Source organism: Papio anubis, chromosome 18 (genome assembly GCF_008728515.1).
Source record: "Papio anubis isolate 15944 chromosome 18, Panubis1.0, whole genome shotgun sequence".
NCBI lineage: Eukaryota > Metazoa > Chordata > Mammalia > Primates > Cercopithecidae > Papio > Papio anubis.
The window spans coordinates 71,405,228-71,431,494 of NC_044993.1; the positions used below are offsets into that span (position 1 = coordinate 71,405,228).

Genomic DNA, 26,267 nt, shown 5'->3' on the forward strand with positions numbered 1-26,267 from the left:
CCCGCGTCCATGGAGCCCTGACATGGAGAAGCCGTCCTGCAAATGCAGACCAAATGATTTGATGTCTTTCAGCCCGAGAGCTAATGATTCTTTTCATATGACTGATCTCGTTTTTATCTTTTCTGTGGTACCTTCTGTGTGTACTTCTTTCTGGTCTGGTTTTCCATGACTTTCTGATAAAGTCATCTCAGAAGTGTGCACAGCTGTCATCTTGAGTGTTAAAAATGATAGATTATACTTCATTAAAAAGCTAATTAGAATGGCATGGAGATGTGAGGCGGTAAATCCCTACTGTGTACAGTCAAAACTTGTTGCTTGTGAGCTTTCGGCCTGTATCCCCTGGTTGTCAGCCTGTAAGGATCATAAGCATTCATTCGTTCATTTTGTTTTCAGCAAAATTTAGAGTACGTAATAATGTTGCTGTTTGACGTATTTCTTCTCAAATGTGAAAATCTACTTTTACAGGGACCTTAAACCGGAAAACATTTTGTTAAATGAAGATATGCACATCCAGATCACAGATTTTGGAACAGCAAAGGTCTTATCCCCAGAGAGCAAACAAGGTGTGTGAGTTTTGTTTTAGAGCCACATGGTGGCAAGATGAAGGCGACTTCTGAGGTGTGTTGCATTGTCATCTTCACATTACTTGACAGGGTAGAGATACTGCGGCATCCTCGGCGGGCTCTTGAACTTTCTCTGGACAAGGCCCTGCCTTGCCAGCAGGTCTTCCTGCGGGGGCCCCAGGCAGTGTGTGCTGGTGTAGAGGGAGGTGCACGTTCTCCCTCAGCGTCTGCTCCTGGTTCATCCTCACTGTCGCCTGAACCGACTCACGAGGGAGCCACGACCCGTGCCAGTCACCTGTGTGTGCCCAGGACTGGTGTAATCAGTCAGCTCCTGGCTCCTCCTGGCTGCTCATGAGTAGGATCTGGGGAAGCATACATCCCTGTAGTACTCAGTGCCTAAACTCCCGTTTACCTGTCCATCGCCTCCTGCTGGCCACGTGCATGTTTGTCATCACGAAGCCCTGGTCCTGTTCCCAAGGGTAGTTTCTAGCCTTGGACCCTGTTGTGGCAGCTCCATCGGAGATGTTGCTGAAGATCCACTGGGCCAGAGGGGCGGCTGGGTTGTCAAACCAGCTGGAAGTCTGATGCCAGATTGCTTATTGGGTAAGAAGTCATATATAAATGGAGGTGTAAGAAAAGACAGTTGAAATTCTTTTTTTTTTTTTTTTTTTTTTTTTTTTTTTGAGATGGAGTCTGCGAAACCTCCTTAGCCCAGGCTGGAGTGCAGTGGCGGGATCTCAGCTCACCACAGCTCCGCCTCCCGGTTTTGCCATTCTCCTGCCTCAGCCTCCCAAGTAGCTGGGACTGGAAAAGTCGCACGTCAGCCGGCTGGATTTTTGTATTTTAGTAGAGGCGGGAGTTTCACCGTGTTAGCAGGATGATCTCGATGTCCTGACCTCGTGATCCGCCCGTCTCGGCCTCCCAAAGTGCTGGGATTACAGGCTTGAGCCACCGCGCCCGGCCTGACAGTTGAAATTCTGAAGGCTGCTCCGGAGTGCTGGGTAGAGAGAAGATAAAGCCTTGGGGTGAGGTTTGGGGAAGCTGAAGGCTGTTGTGTGCATTGTAAGTGACCTTGAAGATGAACCTCGGGTGATTGCTGGGGTCTGTCTGGGTCAAGAGGCTGGGTCCAAGGGCCTCCAAGTGGTGCATGAGCCTCTGCCTGGGCTTGGGGTGCCCGTCAGAGAAAGGCCTCCCTAGAGAGCTCTGTGGGGGTCAAAGGTGCTGGAGACCGGTTTGGAGGGACGTGAGTGCAGGTTTGTTGGTGGAAGAAAGATTCAGATAGAAGTGACCGTGTTGTAGCTGCTCTCGTGTGGAAAAGGGGAACCGTGATCACGGAGCGGTGGTGGTTCTGGCCTCATCTCCACAGACGGCGAGCTGGCCCCCAGTAGCTGGAGGAGAGCACAGCTGGGTGGAGAGCAGGCCCTTTAGCGAGGCAGGCACTCCGGACTCAGCTCGGCGTTTGTTTCTTAGGAATTGGCCCTGTACTCTGTGTGCTGGGAGGTACCCAGCTGGTGCCTGTGGGGCCTCTCTTGGCACCTTGAGGTAGTTGCTCGTTTCCTCCACTGGGCCGTGTCTTTCCCTTCTGGGTGTTTCCAGCCCTGTGTTTTCACACTCAGGGCTCTGGTTAAGATTCTGTCAGTTGGTGCTTTCATCTCTGCACAGTCATGGAGGCCCTAAGACGCTGTCTTGGATTTGGGAACTTCTCTGAGAACCCTCAAACATCACCCTGGCTGTGCATGGGGACTCACACCTGTAATCCTAGGTCTCTGGGAGGCTGAGGCAGGGGGATCGTTGGAGGCCAGGAATTTGAGACCAGCCACTGGGCAACATGGTGAGACTCCATATCTACAAAAAAAACAAAAATCATCCTGGTGTGATGGCACACACCTGTAGTCCCAGCTACTCGAGAAGCTGAAATGGGAGATTGATGGTGTAGTGAACTAGGATGATCCCACTGCACTCCAGCCTGGGTAACAGGGTGATCAACTGTGTTAAAAAATAGTAGTAATAAATAAAAAATAAAAAAAGCCTGTAATCCCAGCACTTTGGGAGTCCACAGCGGGTGGATCACGAGGTCAGGAGATCGTGACCATCCTGGCTAACACGGTGAAACCCCGTCTCTACTAAAAATATAAAAAATTAGCCGGACGTGGTGTTGCGTGCCTGTAGTCTTAGCTACTCAGGAGGCTGAGGCAGGATACTCGCTTGAACCCGGGAGGCAGAGGTTGCGGTGAGGCACGATCGCACCACTGCACTCCAGCCTGGGCAACAGAGTGAGACTCCGTCTCATAAATAAATAAATACGTAAATAAAAAACATCACCCTTTTGGGGTTAAGATGGAAACCAGCCATCAAGCCAGAGCCTCTTGTTTTCTTTTTTTTTTTTTTTTTTTGAGACAGAGTCTGGCTCTGCCGCCCAGGCTGGAGTGCAGTGGCCGGATCTCAGCTCACTGCAAGCTCCGTCTCCCGGGTTCACGCCATTCTCCTGCCTCAGCCTCCCGAGTAGCTGGGACTACAGGCGCCCGCCACCTCGCCCGGCTAATTTTTTGTATTTTTTAGTAGAGACGGGGTTTCACCGTGTCAGCCAGGATGGTCTCGATCTCCTGACCTCGTGATCCGCCCGTCTCGGCCTCCCAAAGTGCTGGGATTACAGGCTTGAGCCACCACGCCCGGCCAGAGCCTCTTGTTTTCTAAGGTGGCTTAGTTCTGCCGCCCTCCGCTGCCTTTTGTAGCCCACCTGTTCCCCTCCCCGTCCAGTGGCATGCAGGAATGCGCACCTCCCGCCCAAAGCTGCACAAAGCCAGGGAAGTCTTCCTGGCGTTTCAGACAAGCTCTGAAACCTTGATCTGTTTGACTCATTCCTGTTAAATAGTAACCGTTTTACTGACTGGTAATCCTATTTCTGTGTACACAGTGTAACCTCATATCCCTCAGTGTTGTCTGTGACAAAGTTGGACCAAACAGGAACTTCTGTCTCGCAAGCTTTCTTAGGATCTGTCAGTGTCTTGCTGTCCTTGTGCTGACTTCCTGCCCAGAGATGAGCCCACAACATTCCGTGGGGGCAGGAGAGCTGCAGGCTGGCTCTGCCCACAGTCAGCCCCGGGAACCACTCTCTGGGCTGTGCCCGCAGTCAGCCTCAGGAACCATCTCCCTGGGCTCTGCTCTGGGCAGTTTTCCCTTCATGTGGATTTTCTTTCTTTTTTCCCTCCTCCCTTATTCCAAGGCTTTATTTATTCATAATTTCAACGTTTATTTTAGATTCAGAGGATCCATGTGCAGGTTTGTTATGTGGGTAGATATTCTTTCGAATCTGGCATTTGGCACAGGGATAGTCTTGATGCCCTGTCGCCACTTAAAAAAATAGGCATTTAAGTGCGCTGATGAAATAGTGAAATAGCCTGGGCCCAGTGGCTCACGCCTGTAATCCCAACACTTGGGGAGGCCGAGGCAGGTCGATCATTTGCGCCCAGGAGTTTGAGACCAGCTTGGGGAACACAGCAAAATTATGTAGCGATCTTATGTGTCTCTACATAAGATAAAAAACAAAAATTAACTGGGCGTGGTAGTGCGTGCCTGTAGTCCCAGCTACTCAGGAGGCTGACGTGGGAGGATCACCTGAGCCTGGGATATTGAGGCTGTAGTGAGCCATGATCCTGCCACTGCACTGCAGCCTGGGCAACAGAACAAGAGCCTGTCTCTGGAAAAAGAGAAGAAATCGTGAAGTAAACCTTTGCTTTTTGGTAGCAGGAGGCTAAAAATCTTTACATCATTGTAAACCAGGGCCAGTTGTTTGTGTGTATAGAAGATGTGGTAGTTCTTTTCCTGTTCTTTGAGGAAAAGGAAAAAACTATAATTTATGTGGAGGATTAATTTTGGTAACTTATTTTCTGTTTGAGGTAGTTCAGTATCTTGGAATTGCTTCCTGCGTTGGCTTCTTTTGTGCAGGGATGGCTTCCCCAAAACATCTTCAAATCCAGAATAAAAGTGTTGATGGGAGCAAGGCATACCCAGGTTCCTTACCTGTGCAGCAGCTGTGCCACGCCCTCCTCCTAGAGGGAGGCAGGTTTTCTCATCGTCCCTGTGGGGTGGGGTGGCCCCATATCTGCAGGGGGAGGTGGTGGGAGATGGAGCAGGGCAGTAGTGTGGGCTTGGGAGATTGAGGAGGACCTCCTGGCAGAGAGGATTTCTGCCTCCTCTCCTTGTACAGGAGCCTGTGAATGCATCCTGGTGAGGGCGGCTCACTCAGAGGAAGCTTCCCACCTGGGGTGTCTCTGGCCTCTGCTCTCTTTGCAAGGACCTTGAGGAGCTCGGGGTGTCCTCAGAGCTTCAGACTTGGAGTGGGGTTTGGACACCTGTGTTCTGACCTGTGCAGGCCTTTCTGGTATGCAGCCAGGTGTAGAGGCGCCACTCACCAAACAGGAAGGAGAGGAAGGCCAGCAGGTGTGGGCGGGGCTGGCTGGAGAGGGTGGATACTGTAGGCTTCAGTCACTCCTCTGTCCCCATCTGTGCACGGCCATCGTCCAGACCCTCAGACTAGCTGCCATTGTGCTTCCCACTGTGCTGTGGACTCTAGACGCTCTCCTGAGGGCCACAGCGGCCTTGAGCTTGCCGCCATCCTAGCTTAGGCTGGATCACCCGTCCCCGGCACAGAGAGGAGCTGCCTTCAAAATGGATTTTCCTGTAGACGGAAAGTGGAATTTGCACAATGAAAGAGAGTGTCCCCATTCTCCCATCACCAAGAGCAGCTCTTCCCATCTTCAGATGGTTTATTTTGGTCTTTTCCAGATTGGCATTCATTTAGGATTGGCTGTGATGCATGGGGCTGGGAAATGTGTTTATTTTTTTAAAACAGAATTACTGCTTGTTGTGAAAAATTCACTCAGTACTAGTGACCTGATGCCCAGCATGCTCAATTGGTTTTCCCTGTAAAAATTCCAGTATGTAGGCCGGGCGCGGTGGCTCAAGCCTGTAATCCCAGCACTTTGGGAGGCCGAGACGGGTAGATCACGAGATCAGGAGATCGAGACCATCCTGGCTAACACGGTGAAATCCCATCTCTACTAAAAAATACAAAAAACTAGCCGGGCGAGGTGGCCGGAGCCTGTAGTCCCAGCCACTCGGGAGGCTGAGGCAGGAGAATGGCGTAAACCCGGGAGGCGGAGCTTGCAGTGAGCTGAGATCCGGCCACTGCACTCCAGCCTGGGCGACAGAGTGAGACTCCATCTCAAAAAAATAAAATAAAAAAAATTCCAGTATGTATCGCTGAAATACAAGTCTTTTTAAAAGCATAACCGCAGTACCATACTGTTTTATACATAAAAATTAACAGTCATTGCTTAATATCTCAAAGTGTGCAGTTATATTTCCAGTTCATTTGCATCTGTGTGGCGTTGTTGAACATGGTCCTCTCTCCTGGCCACTATATCACATTCAGAGTTGATTCTCCCCTCCCTGTTCAGAGACTGGTGTTGGGTGTTGTTTATTAGGCATCTCTCTGTGACAGCAGCAGCATTTGTGGCCATCGTTGGCCTAAATTCATTAATTCAGTGCAGAGAGTGCAGAAAGGTTATAGCCTAATATATTCATGAGATGGAATTCATTAAAGAGAAACTTCTCCCCAGCAACTTTTGGGTTAACTCGTGGTATCATTTGTAAAGGAAAAGTAGGATAAATGCTTCTTTCCCCCTTTCATGCCAGTTTTGAAAACCACAAATTGATTCACCATTATCTTCCAATGACGATTAGTTCATTAAAAAGTTACTACCCTTCCTCACACCATACACAAAAGCTCACTCCAGGGCTGGGCGCGATGACTCACACCTGTAATCCCAGCACTTTGGGAAGCTGAGGCGAGTGGATCACCTGAGGTCAGGAATTTGAGACCAGCCTGGCCAACATGATGAAACCCTGTCTCTACTAAAAATACAAAATTCATGGCTGGGCGCGGTGGCTCACGCCTGTAATCCCAGCACTTTGGAAGGCCGAGGCAAGCGGATCACCTGAGATCAGGAGTTCGAGACCCACCTGACCAACGTGGTGAAACCCCGTCTCTACTAAAAATACAAAATTAGCTAGGTGTGGTGGTGCATGCATAATCCCAGCTACTCAGGAAGCTGAGGCAGGAGAATCACTTGAACCTGGGAGGCGGAGGTTGCAGTGAGCTGAGATCCACACTATTGCACTCCAGCCTGGGCAACAAGAGCGAAACTCTATCTCAAAAAAAAAAAAAAAAAAAAAAAAAAGCCAGGTGTGGTAGCGGACTCCTATAATCCCAGCTACTTGGGAGGCTGAGGCAGGAGAATGGCGTGAACCCGGGAGGCGGAGCTTGCAGTGAGCTGAGATCCGACCACTGCACTCCAGCCTGGGCAACAGAGTGAGATTTTGTCTCAGGAAAAAAAAAAAATAGAGTTGTGAATTTTCTTTCCTTTTTTTCCTTTTTTTTTTTTTTTTTTTGAGATGGAGTCTCGCTCTCTTGCCCAGGCTGGAATGCAGTGATGCAATCTCGCCTCACTGCGAGCTCCGCCTCCCAGGTTCATGCCATTCTCCTGCCTCAGCCTCCTGAGTAGCTGGGACTACAGGTGCCCGCTACGACACCCGGCTAATTTTTTTGTATTTTTAGTAGAGATGGGGTTTCACCACGTTAGCCAGGATGATCTCAATCTCCTGACCTTGTGATCCGCCCTCCTCGGCCTCCCAAAGTGCTGGGATTACAGGTGTGAGCCACCGCGCCTGGCCTTCTTTTTTTCTTTTCTTTTCTTTCTTTCTTTTTTTTGAGACAGAGTTTCGCTCTTGTCGCCCAGGCTGGAGTGCGGTGGCACGATCTCAGCTCACCACAACGTCTGCCTCCCAGATTCAAGCGATTCTCCTGCCTCAGCCTCCCGAGTAGCTGGGATTACAGGCGCACACCACCATGACCAGCTACGTTTTTGTATTTTTAGTAGAAACGGGGTTTCACCACGCTTATGGATAAGATGGTCTTGAACTCCTGACTGCAGGTGATCCGCCTGCCTCGGCCTCCCAGAGTGCTGGGATTGTGAATTTTATTTTTGGATTGCTCCTGGAAATTGTGTGGAAATGCAGTTGCTTTTTCCTGCCCTGCACCCTGCTGAGCTCTCGTTAGTTGTCATAGCTTCTCAGTGGAGTCCCCAGGACTTTGTGCACACAGGATCCTGTCCTCTGTGGTTCGAGCTAGTTTTACTTCTTCCCTTTCAACCTGGCTGCCTTTTATCTTCTTCCCTAACTGCCCTGGCTGAGACCTCTAGTACGGTGTTGACTGGACGTGGTGAACAGGGCGCCCTGGTCGTAGGGAGAGCGTGCAGTGTTTGACCGTCGAGCACGATGTTGGCCTTAGGCCATGCGTGCCCTCTGTCAGACTCTGGGCCCTCCCTTCTGTGCCTCGGCTATTCCGTATTTTTGTCCTATAGAGGTGGGGAATTTTTGTTAACTGCATTTTCTATGTCTATCGAGGTGGTCCTGTGTTTTCCTTAGTGCTTTATTCTAATGAGATGCAACGCATTGCTTTTTGTATTTTGAACCAGTCTTGCACTGTGTCATACATCCTCTTGGTCATGGTGCCTAGTCCTTTTCAGATGTTGCCGCATTTGGTTTGCTGGTGTTTCGTCCAAAGGGTAGTCACATTTTGTGGAGCGTTCTTCTGTGCTTCTTTGTGGGTTTGTGGACAAGATGGTAGCCGGCACCCTTGGCTTTGAAGAGAGTGTGGGTGTCTCGTGAGCTCAGGATCCCTTCTTCAGGGCTTCCCTCCCCAGTGCCCCCTCCAAGTATGACTGGCAGATCTGGGGGACTATGGGTGGTCCATGGAGTTTCTTTGATGAGGGTGGAGACGACAACCCAGCCGAGACCTCACTGTCGGTAGTCCCGTGGCATGCGGGGGCAGCAGCGGCCAGTGCAGGTCTCTGGGCCTGAGTTTCCAGCAGCTGGAGAGGCGTGAGCTTTGACCAGTCTCTGAGCCTCCCGGGAGAAGTAACTAGGTGGTCTCTGAGGTTTCCTTACGCTCTATCTGGGGCTCTCAGCTCGGACGTCACAGATAGAAGTCAGGGGATCCGTGAGGCTGGATAGGAGGAAATTCCTAATTTTCACGAACCTTTCAGCAAAGCGTACCATTTCCTTCCATTATGAACACAGCAACAAATGTCTGTGATCAGAAGTCACAGGTATTCTCATGTCATGCTGCAGGGGTCACATCACGGCAGTGACGCCATGCCACTTGTGCCGAGCACCGCTGCCGGGTTACTGCGGCGTGACCCGCTGCTGTGTCATGCCGGTCACATATTACTACATCACAGATCCATCACTGCAATAATTTGATACGTGTATTGAATTATAATTGCTTTCTCCTATAGTCCTGTGTATTTTATGGATTTGGAACATTATTCCAAGGGTAGCCATCTTCTCCACACTCTAGCGGCACTGTTTGTCTCTAGATTAACTAAGAACAGATGTCCTTTTCCCAGGTGGTGACTTTGCGTATGCCCAGAGGCTCGGAGTCCCACCTTTAGGAAGGTGTGGCAGGGTGAGGGTGGGCAAGCCCTAGGGAAAGAAGAGAGGGTGGGAAGACCCTTGGGGAGCGAGGAGGAGCTGAGGGTGGAGCTCCTGAGGGTGGAGAGGGCAGGGAGGATTCCGGGAGATCCGAGCCCAGAGTCCGGCTGCAGGAAGCTGAGAACAGCAGCAGCGGTAGCAGCAACGAGGGCCCTACCAGCGTGGCAGCTCGCTATGTAGCACTCGTCTGAGAGATGGGGCGGGTGTTGGTGCACAGACTTGCTCTGTGCACAGCGTTGCTGTTTAAAAACACATATGGCTCTGTGTGCTGCACGACAACCTCAATCATTTAATTATGCATTATATACATCTGTCCGTAGGAGAAAGACACATTTTTAGACTTTTTAATGATGGCATTTAAAAAAATACAAGTCACAAAAGCAACGCTCGATGATAGTAAAGAACAGAAACACTGAATAGGTAGATGGAGCGAGTGGCGTCCCGTCCTGCCGGCAGACGCAGCGCTCGTCACTGTGCCACACCGGACCCTGAAGGACAGATCCGGCATGGAGAGGGAACTGCAGGGTCAGGGAGGCAAACATCTTTGTGACTTCTGACGCTCATTGGAAAATTGCCCCCAGAAGCGATGCCATTTTACAGCCCCACCCGTAGCGCGGCGTCTGTCCCCTCAGATCCCTGCCAGCGCTATGTATTTTTATTCTTTTTCCCCTTTGCCAATGTGATAGGCTGTCATGTTCTAATTTGCATTTCTTTGATTCATTGCAGGGCTGAATGGCTTCGTTTGTTTTTGGCTCTTGGTTTGGTTTGCTTTCCTCTAGGCCAGCGGGGGCGGGGGCGTGTTTGCGGATGTCCTTGGTGTTCTTGGCAGGATCACTGAGGGTCCTGGCAGGATGCACATGCAGCCATGAAGTCTTTGTTTTTTGTTTGTTTTTTGAGACAGGGTCTGGCTCTATTGCCTAGGCTAGAGTACAGTGGCGCAATTGTGGCTGACCGCACCCTCAGCTTCCTGGGCTCAAGCGATCCTCCTTTCTCAGCCTCCCAAGTAGCTGAGACTAGAGGTGCACCACCATGCCTGGCTAATTCCTGAAATTCTTTCTAGACACGGAGTCTCACTATGTTGTTCAGGCTGGTCTCAAGCTCCTGGCCTAGAGCAGTCCTCCTGCCTTGGCCTCCCAAAGCAGTGGGACTGCAGGCGTGAGCCCCCGCACCTGGGCAGTCATGAAGTCCGCAAAAAAATCATTCACTGAAGGGAACGGGTCCCCGCGGCAGAGGCTGTGAGGTTCTCTCAGCCTGGCCGGAGGAGGGCAGGTGGAAGGGACAACTCAGAACCGGCCCAGGCAGGGCCGGTGTGGACAGCAGCTGCGTGGTGGCCCCGGGCCAGCTCGTGCTGTGGCTCTGCTCTGTCACAGCTCCTCTGTAGAGGAAGGCCCTTGGGCTGGAGGCCTGAGTCTTGTTCCCTTTGTAGCGCCTCAGGTCCCAAGCTGTTTGTGATGGAAAGGAGGTTGTTTCTGGCCTGCAACTGTTTGTGTACCTGGGCACGTTTGGATACCCCAGGTCCTGCAGTGAGCCAGCCAGGACCGTGTCCTCATGCCCTCCGTTGAGCGGGTGCCACCGGCAGAATGCACTGGACGCTTGTGTGCAGCTCGCTCTCCAGGCGCGTGTCGGGTGGGAGCGCCAGGGTGGAGGGTGCCAGTGTCCAGATGTCAGGCAGGCGTCTTTGAGCAGGTGAGCCGTGAGCCAGCCCCGGTGTGGCCTGGACAAGTCTGGCTCCTGGGGGTGCATGGTCCGTCACGTGCGACACCCACCTCGCAGCCCTGGATTGTCACAGATCGTGAGTCCGAGCGTGACCTTCTCTCTCCTCTGCAGCCAGGGCCAACTCATTCGTGGGAACAGCGCAGTACGTTTCTCCAGAGCTGCTCACAGAGAAGTCCGCCTGTAAGAGGTAAAAACCACTTTCATCTAAGCCATACTTCCCTTTTCTTTAACATAGAAATTAATATTCGAGAGAGTGAATTTGGTGGCCTTTAAGTAGCTAAGCATACTTTGAAAGAAATCAGCATTTCGCATTTCAAAGCGTATTTTTCGTGGCGTGTACACACGTGATACGTTAATGTTGTATTCTACGCTTCCTGGGTTTGCTGATGCTTTCTGGTTGCAGATTTAATCGTTTTTGTGTTTGTTTGTTTTTGTTTTTTGTTTTTTGAGACGGAGTCTCGCTCTGTCTCCAGGCTGGAGTGCAGTGGCATCATCTCGGCTCGCTGCAACCTCCGCCTCCCGGGTTCAAGCGATTCTCCTGCCTCAGCCTCCCGAGTAGCTACAGGCGCCCGCCATCACGTCCAGCTAATTTTTGTAGTTTTGGTAGAGATGCGGTTTCACCATGTGGGCCAGGATGGTCTCAGTCTCTTGACCTTATGATCTGCCCGCCTCGGCCTTCCAAAGTGCTGGAATTACAGGCGTGAGCCACCATGCCCAGCCTAATTATTCCTTTAGGAAAAACTATTCAGTGAGGAAGGCATGGCTCTCATGTGCACGGAGCCCAGGCTTCCTTGGTGCTGCCCCCTGTCGGGGTGGAGGGCAGGGAGCCTGGCCTTAGGGTTGCTCGGCCACACACCAGCTGCAGTGGGACAGGGTCCCGCAGAGCGCAGGGAGGCCCTGGAGGGTGCCGGTGTGGGAGGGTGGCGGCGTCCAGCAGGCATGAGGGTCTTTGAGAGAGACTGCAGGGCCGGTGCGGGTCACGGGAGGAGAAGCGCCAGCCAGGGAGCCACCGGCAGTGTGGGGGGCGGATGTCCAGGGAGCTGACGACAAGGGTTGGTGAGAAGTCTGAGGTGCTGTCTAGGGTGGCTGGGAGGTAGATGGCAGGCTGAGAGGCAGCATCAGAGTCTGGAGTTTCAAGTCTAGGGAGCAGTTGTGTGGAATCAGGGTGGGGCCGGGGTTCCTCCTGCCTCGGGCCAGTCAAGTGCTGCTGAGGGCTGGAGTCAGCTTCGGCTGCTGGTGCCCTCGTGAGTTGACAGGACCACAGGAGTCCCACGCTGCCGCTCTCCTGCTCCGCCAGGTTACAAGGGGCCACCTTCCTGGAGTGAAGTGAGCCACTCTGAGAGAATGAATGATTCTGGGGACGGCAGTTCTGGATGTCTGAGCTTGACAGCCTCAGGAAAAACTGTGGGAGGTGGGGCCATGGCACAAACGTGGTGGGTGGGTGGAAGGGTTCTGAGCACTCACTCAGCGTCCTGGCCGCCTCCAGGCTTTTTCGGTTTTGTTCTTTTAACTTTTTTCAACCAGCAGATACTGAGTTCTCTTTTTATTATTATTCAGTTATTCTTTAAAATAGAGATGGGTTCTTGCTGTGTTGCCCAGTCTCGTCTTGAACTCCTGGGCTCAGGTGATCCTCCCATCTCGGCTTCCCAAAGTGCTGGGATTACAGGCGTGAGACATGGCGGCCGGCCGGATACTGAGTTCTTAGCGTGGCCAGAGACTGCTTTAGGTCAGAGCTTCCCAACTGGAGTGATTCTGCTCCCCTGGGAACACTTGGCCCTGTCTGGACAGTTTTAGTTGTCACAGCTGGGGCAGGGGTAGGGCTGGCACCCAGCGGGGGAGGGGAGGATGAGCTGCTCAGCATCCTGCGATGCAGAGGACAGTCCCTCCCACAGGTGGGGGCGCGACGTACCCGGCTTTCAAAGTGCGTGTGGTCACCACCTAAGAGCTAGCGTTTCTTTGTTTGTAGATTTTACATGAGGACCCATGGCATGGCCCAGCAGGAGCTGCTCAAGCCCCATCCTAACAGGCTTCCTGAGGACACATCAGCCCAGCTGGGCACCTGGAATTACGGGCAGAGGGGCCGTGGCGAGGGGGCCGATGTGTGGACTAAACACCTGCACACGTCACCCCAGGCAACCTCGAGTGACTTCCAGCGACTCACCAGGTACGGAGTGCTGGTTACATGCAGCTCAGCGCACGTCTGTGCCGAGGCTCTGGCATGTTAGGGTTTGGAGCTGGTATTTTCCCTCCAAGCCTGGAGGCAAACTCTTCCTGCTGGGAACCTGCTCACGGCCACGCCACTGGGTGGGGTGCTGTGTGGCGCTCAGGCCTGCAGCCTTGTGCATATGTCTCAGTCACCTGGCACCTCAGTTTACCCCATTCAAAGGGAAGACTGTGGCTGGCTAAGAGGGTCACTTCCAGCTCTTCCTAAAGACTGCCATCCGTAATGTGCCGCATTTAGGGACTGCGCACCTCCCTTAAGAGCCTTAAGAGCAGATTCCACGGGTCCAGCCTCAGGGCTTCCTCATGGGTGGTCTCCAGAGGAACCCACACATGGGACATGGCAGCTCGGGACAACACCCCACCATCTACATAGCACAGGGCCACGCAGGATAGAGATGAGAGCCTCAGAGTCACAGGCTTCCCAGCCCTGCACGGGTCCCGCACAGCCCCCTTGTCCAGCACCGAGGGCGAGTGGCCGCGTCGGAGGCGGGTTAGAGGCGGGCCAGCGAGCCCAGGTGGTTTGTGTCTAGCGCCTGTTTCTGAGCCAATCCCACTAGGGGCAGACTGAGATAAAGTGAAGCCTGGACTCAAATGGCTCCATGGCAGAACACAAGGGGCTGCCCAGGCGACCAGAGAGAGCGCATATGAAAGACATTGCCTGCCAAAGAGACAGGAGTGGGCAGCGTGGGTCACAGTCTCAGAGCGGGGGCAGGGCTGGGCCACAGCTCCCGTCACCCCGCGCCCCACGTGAACTCGGAGGAGGCAGGCAGATGCCGAGGCCCAGAGACCCAGAGCAAAAACGGAGTGAGACGCTGCCCAGTACAGACCGATGCACAGACACGGACGCCGGGGAGCAGGGCCACGCCTGCACGCAGGTGCCCAGAAACCCTCAGTCTTCATGGCAAGGCCTCGGGCTGTTCTGAGCCAAGCCAGCACTACAGCACACAGGCAGGCCAGCCTGGGCCCACGCGTGTGGGTGCCATCCCTGCACCACCACCACTCAGAATGGAACACGGCAGCTGGCAGCAGCAGGCACAGTCCAGGTGATGGCACAGAGATACCACCCTTGGGCTGTCCCTGAGGGAGAGCAGGCCAGGGAACCAGGGCCCTGAGCCACACCGTGGGCATCACCGGGCATGTGCCTCACACACCTGCTCAGACCACCTCAGTCACAGCAGGGAGGAGCCCCTCGCCCCCTTGTGTCGCCAGCTGGAGCCTGCACAGAGGGAGCCCTCCAAGGAGCTGCAGCCGGGGAGGACCCCACAGCCACAGGGTCCCCAGACCTCCCTGTCCGGCAGCTGCGCCGCTGCCCGTGGCCTCAGCACCAGAACGTAGGCCCCAGCTTCAGAGTACAGGGCCTGCTCCTCCCTGGGGGCCCAGGCTGCAGGCATCTGCGTCTTAAGTGGAGCCCGTGGCACCTTTGTCAGGCCCTTGCCCCCAAAGCTAAGGCACCTATGCTCAAAAGTCGGCTTACCTTCCTCCGCGAGGTCTTTGTTAATCACCAGTTTGCCATGTCTCAGGTAGTTCAGCACGGGCCCAAAATAGGTGGGGTCTCTGTCGATTAAATAGGCACCTGTTTCGTCCTAAAGAGAGCAGAGCACGGTGAGTCGTCCGTGAGAAGCCGACAGTTCCTGCAGGTCCACCAAGGCCCGGTCACATCAGGAGGCTTCAGAGGCACCAGGTGACCCAGGCCTCTCCCCAACAGACCTGAGCCTGCGGCATCTCGGGAAACCCCTGACGGTGTGGCCACGTCCTGCCGCCTACAGCCTAACCCTGACCGGCCACCATCCCAGGTCTAAGTGAGTTTAAGTCTCTCCGTATGGAGACAGCCTGGCTCTGTGTACTCCAAGGTGAGGCCACTGTGCCCTGGACCTCTGTCCTCACAACTGCAAGACCTCTAGGAAAACCTCACCCAGAACCTCTCCCTGGGATGCCCTCGTGGGCAGGGCAGGGGCCTAGGGCTCAGCCTCTGAAGGACACCCCTGATGGCCACTAGCCTGGGCTTGCCCTCCTTGTGCCCAGGTCCTCCCCGGCCGACATCCAGGACTGGGGGTCAGGGGCTCTCTGCTAGGGGTGGAGAGGGCACCTTGCAGCAGGGGCAGCTGCCAACAGGCCCCGAGCCAGCAGCGAGAGAAGCTCACAGTGACCTGCACTCAACAGCATCCGGGGCTTTCTCTGAGATCCTCACTCACCACACAGAGCCCTTGCCCCAGCTAAGTGCTCACGGAGGCCGAGATGTTTACAAACAGACCCCTCGGAAGGTGTCCTCATGCACCTGTGTGGGGGGCCCCTGAAAGGCACTGCCCCTGCTGCTATCACGGTCACCTCAATGTGGGTAGACGCCCTCTGAGGCCCGGGGTGCCCCACACATCACACCTGGCAGCCCCTTCCACCAAGCACAAGAGGCCCAGTGGCCCAGCTGTGTGAGTACAAGACGGGTGCCCAAGCGCCCCAGGCAGCCCCTGTGGGGGAGACAGAAGAGGCAGTTTCTGTCACCTTATCCAGACCCAGGCCTGCTTGTCGGCTATACATCTGACGGGGGGACTGCGAAGCCAGCATGGCCCATCTTCCACACGGACTCAGACCTTAGGTGTGGCTCTGCTGGGGCAGCTCCTGCCTCCCCCAGTCCTGCTCCCACCTGCGAGCCACTCCCACAGGGGCTGGTGCCTGCGGGCGCCCTGGAGAGCGGCGAGCTGAGACCTCCATTCAGAAACACCGGTCAGTCTCCCAGGCAAGGCCCAGGGCCAAGCACCTGCGAGAAGCAACCCCACACCCCAGTCAGGGCAGGAGCAGCCTCCTCCCCCAGAGAGGCTCCTGTGGGGCCTTGGGCAGGTGCTGGCCACGGGAATGCCAAGTTCGGCGATACGGGGAGGCCGAAGGTGTCTCCGCCACAAAGCACAGGGCCGCGCTAGGACCCTATTTTCATCCATGGACAAATTCTGCCATTTGGGTGCTAAGACCTAGTGGTTTCAAGAGATTTTCCCCAAAGTCCACTACTGCAAACCTGTAAAAACCTGCTCTTAGATCAGAGGAACAAAACTGAGTTTCGCGGCTGAGATAAAATCAACTAGGGCTCCGGGCATGGGGGTGCTGGACCCAGAGCCTCAGTGGCCCCCCTACTCCTCAAGTTGACCTCAACTCCACACAGACCTGACCCCATCCTCCTCCACCCTCCCCAAGAACACTCCAGCCAGAGCTGCCCACCCCACAGGCCCTGCCTCCTGGGCTTGCCCCTGCCTTTCCCCAACCCTCCAGACTCCACAGCTCTTAAGTAAGGGCCAGCTCCCGAGAAGAGGACGCTGGGTGGTCCTGCCCAACTGGTAAAAAATGGCCCCCATTTCCCACAAAGGGGTCCAAGTCTGGCAAGGTGGCCAGTGCTGCCACCCGAGTCTAGGGTTCCTCCCCGCCCCACCCCCATACAGAGAGAATGGTGGCCGCGTGACGTCCGCACACCACTCAGCTCAGGAATCATTCATGGCTCAGTGCTCCCTCGACAGACCACTGGTGGGAGGTCAGGAAAGATCAGATAGTGGTGCAGAGGCTCGCCTCTGCCCAGGACAACCCCAGAAAGCCCCCCTCTCAGCCATGGAGGCCTCCAGGCCTGGCCACCCCAGGCCTAAGTTTCTTCATGAGCAAAATGTGGAGGAGACCAGCTCATGTAGCTCAGGGCCGCCATGAGCACCAGGGCACCCAGCCTGTGGCAGGACCTGGGCACTGAGCCGTGACCTCTAGGCCAGGACAACCCACCATGCACTTCTCGGCCCCTGGGCCATTGCAAGAGGAGAAGGAAGCCTGCTGGGCGCCCCCAGACCCAGAAGGCTGCCCCAGCCCTGCAACTGGAAGGACGAAGGCTGGAAGGAGGGGGGGGAGCGGGGACGGCCATCAATTAAAACTGCACAGCAGGACAGAGGAACAGGCCTGACGACTCAGCAGGGCACTCTGGGCAAACTGGCAGTGGCCTTGGTGCACTCTTTTGAGGCTTTCAGTGGGAGATTTCCACATCTATAGGAAGTGCTGGGGTCTTAAACCAAGACTCCCAAATCCCACCAGGGTTCAGGTCTCCCTGAGGCCTGACTCGCATCCATACACATGCAGGGTCTTGGTGCTCTGAGCTCGGGTGAGCCATGTGCTCCAGATCGGCCTAGTGCATGTGGAGTCTACTCATGGCACCGGCCCAGGCCCAGACAGTGCCCAGCTCAGGCACAAGGACCTGGGCAGCTCACTGCTGGTGTCGGGGATGCGGCTCAGTAGCTTCCACCCTGATGCAGAAACAAAAATACGGAACATGGGAAATATAAAAACAAAATATTCAGGATATACTCCTAGGCTCACAGAGACAAAGGCAGCAAGGTCACCTCAAGGATATTTAGAACAGCACCTGGGCCATCAGCGGCACCTGCCCAAAGAAGGAACGATGCCCTGGCTTCTTAGATGGGTGAGGAGAGGCAGCCAGGAAGCTAGCGAGATGCTGCAGGCTGGGCGTGGGGGTGCCCTTCTTCCTGGCTTTCCCATGCGTCCCATGACTTACGCAACCTGTGGTTGCGCGCGATTCTCAGGAAGATTCGTGGTGGGTTTTTTTGGTAAAAGAGCCCTAATTGGCTGGGCTTGGTGGCTCACATCTGTAATCCCAGTACTTTGGGAGGCCAAGGTGGGTGGATCATGAGGTCAGAAGTTTGAGACGAGCCTGGCCAACATGCTGAAACCGTCTCTACTAAAAACACAAAAATGAGCTGTGTGTGGTGGCTCGTTCCTATAATCCCAGCTACTCAGGAGGCTGAGGGAGGAGACTCGCTTCAACTTGGGTAGCAGAGGTTGCTGTGAGCCAAGGTTGTGCCATTGTACTCCAGCTTGGGCCCCAAGAACAAAACTATCTCAAAACAAAAACCATAATTAAGACTGTTTTCTTAGCAAGTCATCTTCCCCGCTCCTCGCTGAACTGGCATCTGACCCACTTGTGGCTGGGCCCAAGCTGGCTGGGTTGACCCACCCATGTCCAGGGGTCATAGCCTTCAGCCAGAGCCACGGGCCGTAGGCAGGGCAGGGCGGTTTCCAAACTACAGAGGAGAAGGGGGATCCTGGCCATAGCGAGAGCAGGAGCCAAGGTGGGCTCCTGGAGAGGAGCACACTGGAGGCAGTGCCGAGCCTGGGGCACACAGTCTCAGGAGATGGAGGAAGATCCTGCAGACAAAGCTGAATGCTTGCCCACTCCCGAAGTCCATAGGACGACCACAGACGGATGTCTGTTCAGGAGAGAAGTGCTCAGAGAAGGCTGGTAACGAGCCTGGCCACTCTGCTCATCTCACCAGACTCTGGCTGCAGCTCTCCACCATCCATGCTATCGCCCAGCAAGCAAAGCACCAGGGGCAATGTGGGGGTACACCAGCCCCCAAAGGACAGGTCCCTAATACAACCAGCAGCCTTGAAAATGGCAGTGAAGGGCTGGGTACGGTGGCTCATGCCTCTAATCTCAGCACTTTGGGAGGCCAAGGAAGGCAGATCATTTAAGGTCAGGAGTTCAAGACCAGCCTGACCAGCTACTACAAATACAAAAATTAGCTGGGCATGGTGGAGGGTGCCTGTAATCCCAGTTACTAAGGAGGCTGAGGCAGGAGAATCGCTTGAACCCGAGAGCCCCCCTGCAGTGAGCCGAGACTGTGCATTGTACTCCAGCCTGGGCGATACAGCGAGGCTCCGTCTCAAAAAAAAAAAAAAAAAAAAAAAAAAAGCCCTGAGGGGGAAGAGGGTGGAGACTGGCAAACTCTCACGCTAGATGCTGAATGGAACATAACCCTGCTGCTGCCCACTGCTCCCGCAGCTCTGCACAGAGGCTCTGTCAGCCCTGCGGCTCTCAGTCACTCCCAGCGCTCGGAGACACGTGCCACCAGAGGAGACGAAATCAAGAGGGGGAGGTGCCCTGAGCCAACTCTGCCAAATTGCCCCACAGAAATCTAGACGCGAAGGCATAGAATTTTCTGTGCACCAACATCTGCAATCAACCTAATTAGAAATACTTAGTTTTTACTCTGAAATTATCCAATCTCGCACACAAAAGCTTCACCTCTACTCTCTCTTCTGTTTTGTTTTATGCAGATGTGTGGTGTCTTTGGCCCACGAGAGGCCTTTGATGTCACCAATTACTAATGGGGAAACTGAGGCCAGAGAGCAAGGAGGCTTGTCCAAGGCACCCAGATTCGGAGAGCGGGGGGGGGGGCCCTGCGCCCTGGTCGCCAGGCCTGCTGCCTCCCCACTACCCCTCCCTTCCATTGCTTCTGGGCCTCACCCAGCACAGAAACTGGAATTTGGGAGGTGCGTGCCCCACGCATGACTCAAAGCTTAGTGAGAAGCAGACGTGTGTGGACTCATGACCTGGCCCTTCACACGAGGTTTCTCTGGGAAGAAACATGCTTCAGGTGCACCACGGGGGGTCTTGCCAAGCTGAGGTCGCTGCAGGGTCCTGCTCTGCTTGGCAGGAACTGGAGCCCTCTCAGGAGCAGGGGTCTCAGGTTTCTTGCAAGAAAACTCGGGGGCTGCCCAGGAAGCCCTGCCCTTCCCACAGCACCAGCACCCAGAGGTGGAGACACACCCTGTGGGGGCCTGTCCTGCTAGGGTCAGCCAGAGCTCTGGGTGGCAGCAGGGAGACTGCTGGGGAGAGGCATTCCTGGCCATACACACGGCCTTCAGGAGTCTCTGGTGTATCACCCGAGGCTGACAGGGCTGAGTGTGGCCAGAAGTGAACATTAACAGAAATTAAGTGCAGCTGGCTGAGTGTGGTGGCTCACGCCTGTAATCCCAGCACTTTGGGAGGCTGAGGCAGGCGGATCATGAGGTCAGGAAATCAAGACCATCCTGGCTAACACGGTGAAACCCCGTCTCTACTAAAAATACAAAAAAATTAGCCAGGCGTGGTGGCGGGTGCCTGTAGTCCCAGCTACTCAGGAGGCTGAGACAGGAGAATGGCGTGAACCCGGGAGGCGGAGCTTGCAGTGAGCCGAGATCGCACCACTGCACTTCACACTGGGCGACAGAGCGAGACTCCGTCTCGAAAAAAAAAAAAGAAAGAAAAAGAAATTAAGTGCAGCTGCAGGAAGGAAAAAGCGTTCTTGGCATACCCTTTCTAAAAGCAGAGTACACTCGTAATTCCAGCACTTTGGGAGGCCAAAGTGGGCAGATGACCTGAGGTCAGGAGTTTGAGATCAGCCCGGCCAACATGGCAAAACCCCGTCTCTACTGAATATACAAAAATCAGCCAGACATGGTGGCTGGTGGCTCGTGCCTATAATCCCAGCTACTTGGGAGGCTGGGGCAGGAGAACTGCTTGAACCTGGGAGGCAGAGGTTGCTGTGAGCCGAAATCACCCCAGCCTGGGGAACAGAGCGAGACTCCATCTCAAATAAATACATAAATAAATATTTAAAAATAAAAACCAAGTATAAGCATGAGATGAAGATTGCCAGGCACAGCCTCTCCTGACTGCACTGGCCTGGCACCAGGTACGGGGCGGGGGCACCACATTTGTCATCTTCAGGAGAGCATGTCACCCTTACTTTACAGAGGAAGAAACTACAGCTCACAGGGACACGAAATCACCCCAAGTCACGAGGCAGGCCCGGGGTGGGCAGAGTCCAACCCAGGCTCCCCAACTCCAAGGAAGATGATCCGTCACACCAACCCCAGGCCAGAATGTTCTAGGTGCTCTGCAGTCCAGGGAGAGCTGCCCAGTTGACGCCCACGGAGAACAAGCACATCCTGGGAGAGAGATGGCTTGCTGGCCCCTCCGCTACGAGGACCCCTCCCATGGTGCCACGCAGGCAGGTTCTTCCCCAGGCTTTAAAGACCATGTCTGGGGACTGCTGACCTGGGGTGTGGAGGGGGGATCTGCTAAAAGAACCAAAGTGCCTACGAGAGCCTGAAAAGGAGTCCCTGGGATGCCTGGTGGCTAACAACAGGGCCGGGGAGAGACCAGGCAGCAGGTGCCCCATCACAGCCACTGCTCTCTTCTCTGACCGGGGACCAGCCCTGGCGAGGCTTTAGACCTCACTCTATCTTGACCTTTCAAAGCAAAAACGGCCACACACAATCCGTAAGCAAACGGGCATCTCTGCATTCCTGTAAAACTTTACTTGCAAAAACAGGCGGGTGGGCCAGTTTTCTGACTCCCGCTATACCAAGACTAGTCACTGCCCTGCTGGACGACAGCCACTGAAGGCTGAACCTACAGGGCCAGAAAGGAACTGCCCAGGCAGCGACAGCATTCCCTTCCAGCCACCCGCAGAGGTCTGCAGGCGAGAAGGCCGAAGACCGCGGGCCCGTGTCAGGTGCCCCGAAACAAGCTCTTCTCAGAAAGGCTCAAAAGTGTTTTCTTTCATTCTTCCTAGCTAGGACTGAACCCAACAGAAATGTTCCATTTCATCACCAGAGGTGAGTCCTTTTCTCAGGAATTTATGGCACTGACTTGTGGCCTAAGGTCTAAAGGGCTTCAGATGAGGCACCTGATAAAGAGGTGAGCACAGGTTTGCTGAGGACCAGCACCTGTTGCAGTGGGGAAGGAGCCGGGAGCCCCCAGCACCGCGGGGACCATCGCTCACGTCCAGAATAGAAGATGACTTGTGGTCAGAGCAAAGAACATGCTCAGAGCCACATCCTCAACTGAAGTGTGAAACCAAGTCCATCACCGTCGCACACACCCACTCACGGTCTCACACTGAGGCCGCCGCAGCTCTCACCAGTGCTGGCTACACAGAACATCATCTGCCATCCCCACTCGACGTGATCCCCACTTCTCTTGCCAAGCGGCTTCAAAGACAGTACTCCAGCCCACAGCCCATCACTGAGCCCTATCTGAACAATTCCTTTCATAACTTTCCACCCCCGAGGTCTTGCCAACACCAAGTACACTGTTAGAGGCACCCTGACTGCCCCACCCCTCAAAGACCCATCTGATGCCACCACATCTGCAACCCTCAAGCCGGGACATGGGCCCGGTTCAAAGGGCAAACGTTCACGTGCAGTTTTCTCCAGGGCCGCCTCAGCTGCAGGAACCGAAGCCTCCCCAAATCCTCCTCTTTCTGAGTGGTTTCCAACCCTAACGCAGTAGTGTTTCCTGTTTCCTTTTAACTCCTAAAGTATCTCCACACTAAGGCAGGGGCTGGTTTAGCTGGAAACAACAAACTCGACTGTTTCCAACAACGCCTACGGGCCAGGGATCGTGCAGTACAAGAGACCTAACCCAAATGAATCGAGTCTTTGGGAAGCCACATTCCACCTGGCCTGCCCTTAAAGACACCATGGAAGAGAAACATGACAGAGCAGCAGATGAGCAGATGCTGAAATGCACAACACAGCCACAGTCCTGCTGGGGGAAGTCCCAGGAGGAAGTGAGAATTCACACTGGGCTGTCTAGAAAGAGAACTTCGTGGCAGCCGTGGGCCCTTGGGACAGCAGAGTAAGGGCTTGGGAGCATGGAGTATGGTGGGTGGTGGGTCCCAAGCTGGGCTCTGAGGACTTGGTTGGGGGGCACTCACAGCCCAGAAGCTTAGATGTGGGGCCAGAGGGCAACCAGGTCAGCCTCTTGATGTGTGTGGCTTTCATCACCCTCCCTAACAACCCGTCTGTCAAGAGCTCCCCTCCCTACCAGATAGGATGCTTTAGCAGGGTGCTCTCCCAACCTCTCAGGCACCCAAAGCTTCTATGGTTTCTTGGGAATCCTCCCCCCTTAAATCTCGCCATCCAACTCCTCTCCAGACCCCCACATTCTGCAAGCCCAGGTGCTCACTCCACACTAGTCCAATAATCCAGGCAGGGACTCTTCCACCAGATTCATGCTTAAGTCCAACTCTAGGAATATTCTTTCATGAATCTCAACTCTGAGGTCAGAGCTTAGAGATCTTTACAGGTGAAGCAACATCCTGCTTGTCTTCTATCATGTAATTAATGGCCTCCCACTGCTGACACCCCTTCCCCTCCTCCTCAGATTCCTCACTCAGGATTTAATTAGGAGGAATCTCCTGGGACATTCTTTCATCAGAGCCACAGGAGACAAAAACTAAGATGAAGCATTTTACACATTTCCTAATTTGACGAAAAACACTTTAGTATTGGGACTAATATGAATTAGCACTACACTTCTGGCAAATTATCTATCACTAAAACTAACCTTCTTCACTACAATTATTGTTTATTAATTATTATTTTTTGAGACAGTCTCACCCTATCGCTCATACTGGAGTGCAGTGGCGCAACCTCAGCTCAATGCAACCTCCACCTCTCGGTTCAAGCGACAGTCCTGCCTCAGCTTCCGAGTAGCTGGGACGACAGGCACCCGCCACCACTCCCAGCTAATTTTTTTGTATTTTTAGTAGAGGCAGGGTTTCGCCATGTTGGCCAGGCTGGTCTGAAACTCCTGATCTCTGGTGATCCACCCGCCTCGGCCTCCCAAAGCGCTGGGATTACAGGTGTGAGCCACCATGCCCGGCCCCTACTCTAACTATTTTATGAGACAGAGACTGTACTGCTACTTTACCTTCATGTTCTGAGTTTCAGTTTTACCATTTGGAAATCAAACCCAGTTAAATGGAGGATGATGAAAAGAGCAAGCATAACATAGATATATTATCCCTCCCCTAAAGAACTGATTCCTGCAGTAAAGCTTTTTTTTTTTTGAGACAGAGTCTTGCTCTATCGTCCAAGCTGGAGTGCAGTGGTGTGATCTTGACTCACTACAACCTCTGCCTCCCGGGTTCAAGCGATTCTTCTGCCTCAGCCTCCGGAGTAGCTGGGACTACAGGCACGCGCCACCATGCCTGGCTCATTTTTTGTATTTTGACTAGAGACCCGGTGTCACCATATTGGCCCGGCTGGTTTCCAACGAGATCCACCTGCCTCGGCCTCCCAAACTGTTGAGATTACAGGTGTGAGCCACCGAGCCCAGCCCATAATTTTTAACAAAATCTTAAGGAACTGTAAAATAAAGGGATGAACCACCTTAACTGTGCTAAAGTTAATCAGCTCTGAATCAAGTGCTCCAGTGCTGAATAGACAGACATTGCCTCAAAGAATCCAATGAACAAGAGCAATTTAAAATCTAATTTCACATACAAAACAGGAATGCTTGAGTAGAAAGGCAAGGGAGTGACCACTAAGCCCTGCTATTTAAAAAGAAAAACCAAACAGTAAAACATACACCCACCCTTATGAAAGGAAAATCACAGCTAACAAAAGCCTATACTGTCATTTCCTGGGAGTCAATTCTCTGAGGAGACGGCTTGGTCAAATGAGCAATGGACACAGTTGGAAGTTGTGGGGAGAGACAGGAGTGTTGGCATCTCAAACCCTCATTTCTACCCACAAGGCGGCCTTAGCAGTAACTCCAGATTCTCTTTTCCTGATCATGGTCTCAGTCAGGCTTCTCAAACTTGAAAAGGGATCCGAGCCTTTCTGGGAAGGCTCATGCATGGCAAATGTTGGCTGCCACGGCACAAAGCCAAGTGCAATCATGTAAGCTCAACTGACAGACCCAGCAAAGTTAGTGTAAGGCTTCTGAATTGCCTTGAAGAAACAGGCAACACCTTCTTCAAACAGGCTTTTTTTCTAAGTTTCAATCCTGCACAACTCCCAAGACACTCTTCCTCGGCTTCACAACTCTTAATAAAGGTAATAAAAGGTTTCTATTGCCATCTGCCCAACAGCATGAGCATTTCGCTTGATGAAAGACAAGCTGCAAACTAACCTGGAAATTCCTGTCTTTTTGCGAAGACAGTGAGAAAACTAAGCTAATCAGAAAGCAGACTGAAAGATTCCCTACCTGGCTCTTCCTGGACAACCCTAAAGCAACCCTTAACATGAGCAAAATTCCCTTCCAAAAGTCATACTATACACTACGGACGCATCTTCTAAGAGGTGCTGAGTGGGTGATACGTGCTGTGGATGGAGAGGATGGAGCGCCAACTCTCTAAATGCAAGTCACCGGGAAAAAAAGGGCCGCCCATGTCAACCCCCGCGCCAGCGTTAATTCAAACGTCCAGAATGTGAAAGGACAGAGCAACGCAAGGGTTCTGTTTCCAGAGCCAGCAAGTATCCTAGGACAGAGAAGAGAAGGCGTTCACACACCCTGGGCAAAAGAACCTACTGAGAAAAAGAAAGTAGAATCACGGCAAAGTCCAGGGTCTGGGAAGCCTCCTCCACCGAAAAGCAAAGAGGGCGAGGAAGAGACACCCCAGGGTGAAGCGACTCAGGATCCTCCAAAGCAGTGGACTCCAGGGCGCCATCCTCGTCCTCCCCTCCCAGAGTAGGGGGTCGGGGGAAGCTGGGGACGAGCTGGTGACAAGGGATCGCGGGGCTCGAAGCCCGAGGAGAGTCGCCCGCTCCCGCTGAGGTCTCCTCTGCACGAAGCAGAACGTGTGCGGTAGCCGCAGGCCGGGATGGCCAGGACCTTCCGGGCTGGCCGGCGCGGCCCTCACCTTGTCCGAGTCCAGGTCGGGGTCGGCCTGGCACAAGCGGTACAGGAAAGATTTCGGGTCCCGGCACAGCGTCTGCCGAGTGGTGAGGAAGTAGGTGCCGCCGACGTTGAGCCGGACCCACTTGGACACGCTGCCGGGGCGCTGGGCCAGGGCGCCGAGCCCTGCGCTGCAGCGACGGCAGAGGCCGCCACCCAGCCCCGCCCCGAGGCCGCCCCGGGCCGGCGGCAGGAGCTCGCAGTGATTCTCCGCCATGATCCCAGCAAGCCCCGCCACAGCTCCGTTCCACCGGAAGCGTCCGGCTTTTAATAGCGTCCTCCGGGTTCTGTCCCGCCCACAGGTCCGCCCCGGTAGAGCGCCCGCCCCGGCGTCACGCGACAAGCGGAAGTTCCGGTCCGGAAAAGCAGGAGGCTAGGCCCGCTTCCGGCGGGAGCGGAACCGGCGTGATCTGGGCGCCAATGCTGACGGACTGCGGCGGAGACCTGCCTCGCTTTCCCACAAGCGGGGTGCGAGCGCCTGACCCAGACCCTAGCCTCTACCCACACCGTGACCCCAGCTCATGCACCGGTCGAAGGAGGAGCCACACCAGCAGACGTCTACACTCTACATGCTTTTTATTACAAGACTACCGAATATACGAGGAAAATTGATCATCTGGTAACTACCCCTGAAGCACAAATATTTGGGGGGGAAAAAAGAATAAACAGATTCATTAAATGATATGATTAAATCATTGACCCAATACAAAATTTATATA

The 26,267-nt window shown here is 54.0% G+C and overlaps 1 protein-coding gene and 1 long non-coding RNA gene across 4 annotated transcripts; one reads left to right on the plus strand and one right to left on the minus strand.

Moving 5' to 3' along the window:
* The first annotated feature begins 104 nt into the window (after nucleotides 1-104).
* Nucleotides 105-23,771, plus strand: LOC116271333. 2 transcript variants are annotated; one of them, XR_004179893.1, is made up of 4 exons: nucleotides 105-563; nucleotides 10,947-11,022; nucleotides 12,802-12,999; nucleotides 23,724-23,771. It is a non-coding gene; the product is annotated as an uncharacterized LOC116271333 (long non-coding RNA). The 2 variants fall into 2 exon arrangements; XR_004179894.1 differs by lacking the exon at nucleotides 23,724-23,771 and adding an exon at nucleotides 14,648-17,726.
* On the minus strand, nucleotides 3,771-25,816 carry LOC116271332 (BTB/POZ domain-containing protein KCTD5). Of its 2 annotated transcripts, none has more exons than XM_031658565.1 (3): nucleotides 25,514-25,816; nucleotides 14,533-14,641; nucleotides 3,771-5,241 (listed from the first exon to the last, which is right to left on the minus strand). In XM_031658565.1, the coding sequence occupies exons 1-3, from the start codon at nucleotides 25,763-25,765 to the stop codon at nucleotides 5,195-5,197; spliced, it is 408 nt and encodes a 135-aa protein (XP_031514425.1). In that variant the 5' UTR covers nucleotides 25,766-25,816; the 3' UTR covers nucleotides 3,771-5,194. The 2 variants fall into 2 exon arrangements, with proteins under 2 accessions (XP_031514425.1, XP_031514424.1); XM_031658564.1 differs by lacking the exon at nucleotides 3,771-5,241 and adding an exon at nucleotides 9,155-11,013.
* Nucleotides 25,817-26,267: the final 451 nt, after the last annotated feature.

What these genes read in the sequence shown, in the direction of transcription:
- LOC116271332 (XM_031658564.1), bottom strand. Translation starts at nt 25,765, where the DNA reads ATGGCGGAGAATCACTGCGAGCTCCTGCCGCCGGCCCGGGGCGGCCTC. An exon ending in CCGACCTGGACTCGGACAAG is followed by an intron (nt 14,642 to 25,513) that starts GTGAGGGCCGCG and finishes TGCTCTCTTTAG; the next exon opens with GACGAAACAGGTGCCTATTT. An exon ending in CAAAGACCTCGCGGAGGAAG is followed by an intron (nt 11,014 to 14,532) that starts GTAAGCCGACTT and finishes TACCTCTTACAG; the next exon opens with GCGGACTTCTCTGTGAGCAG.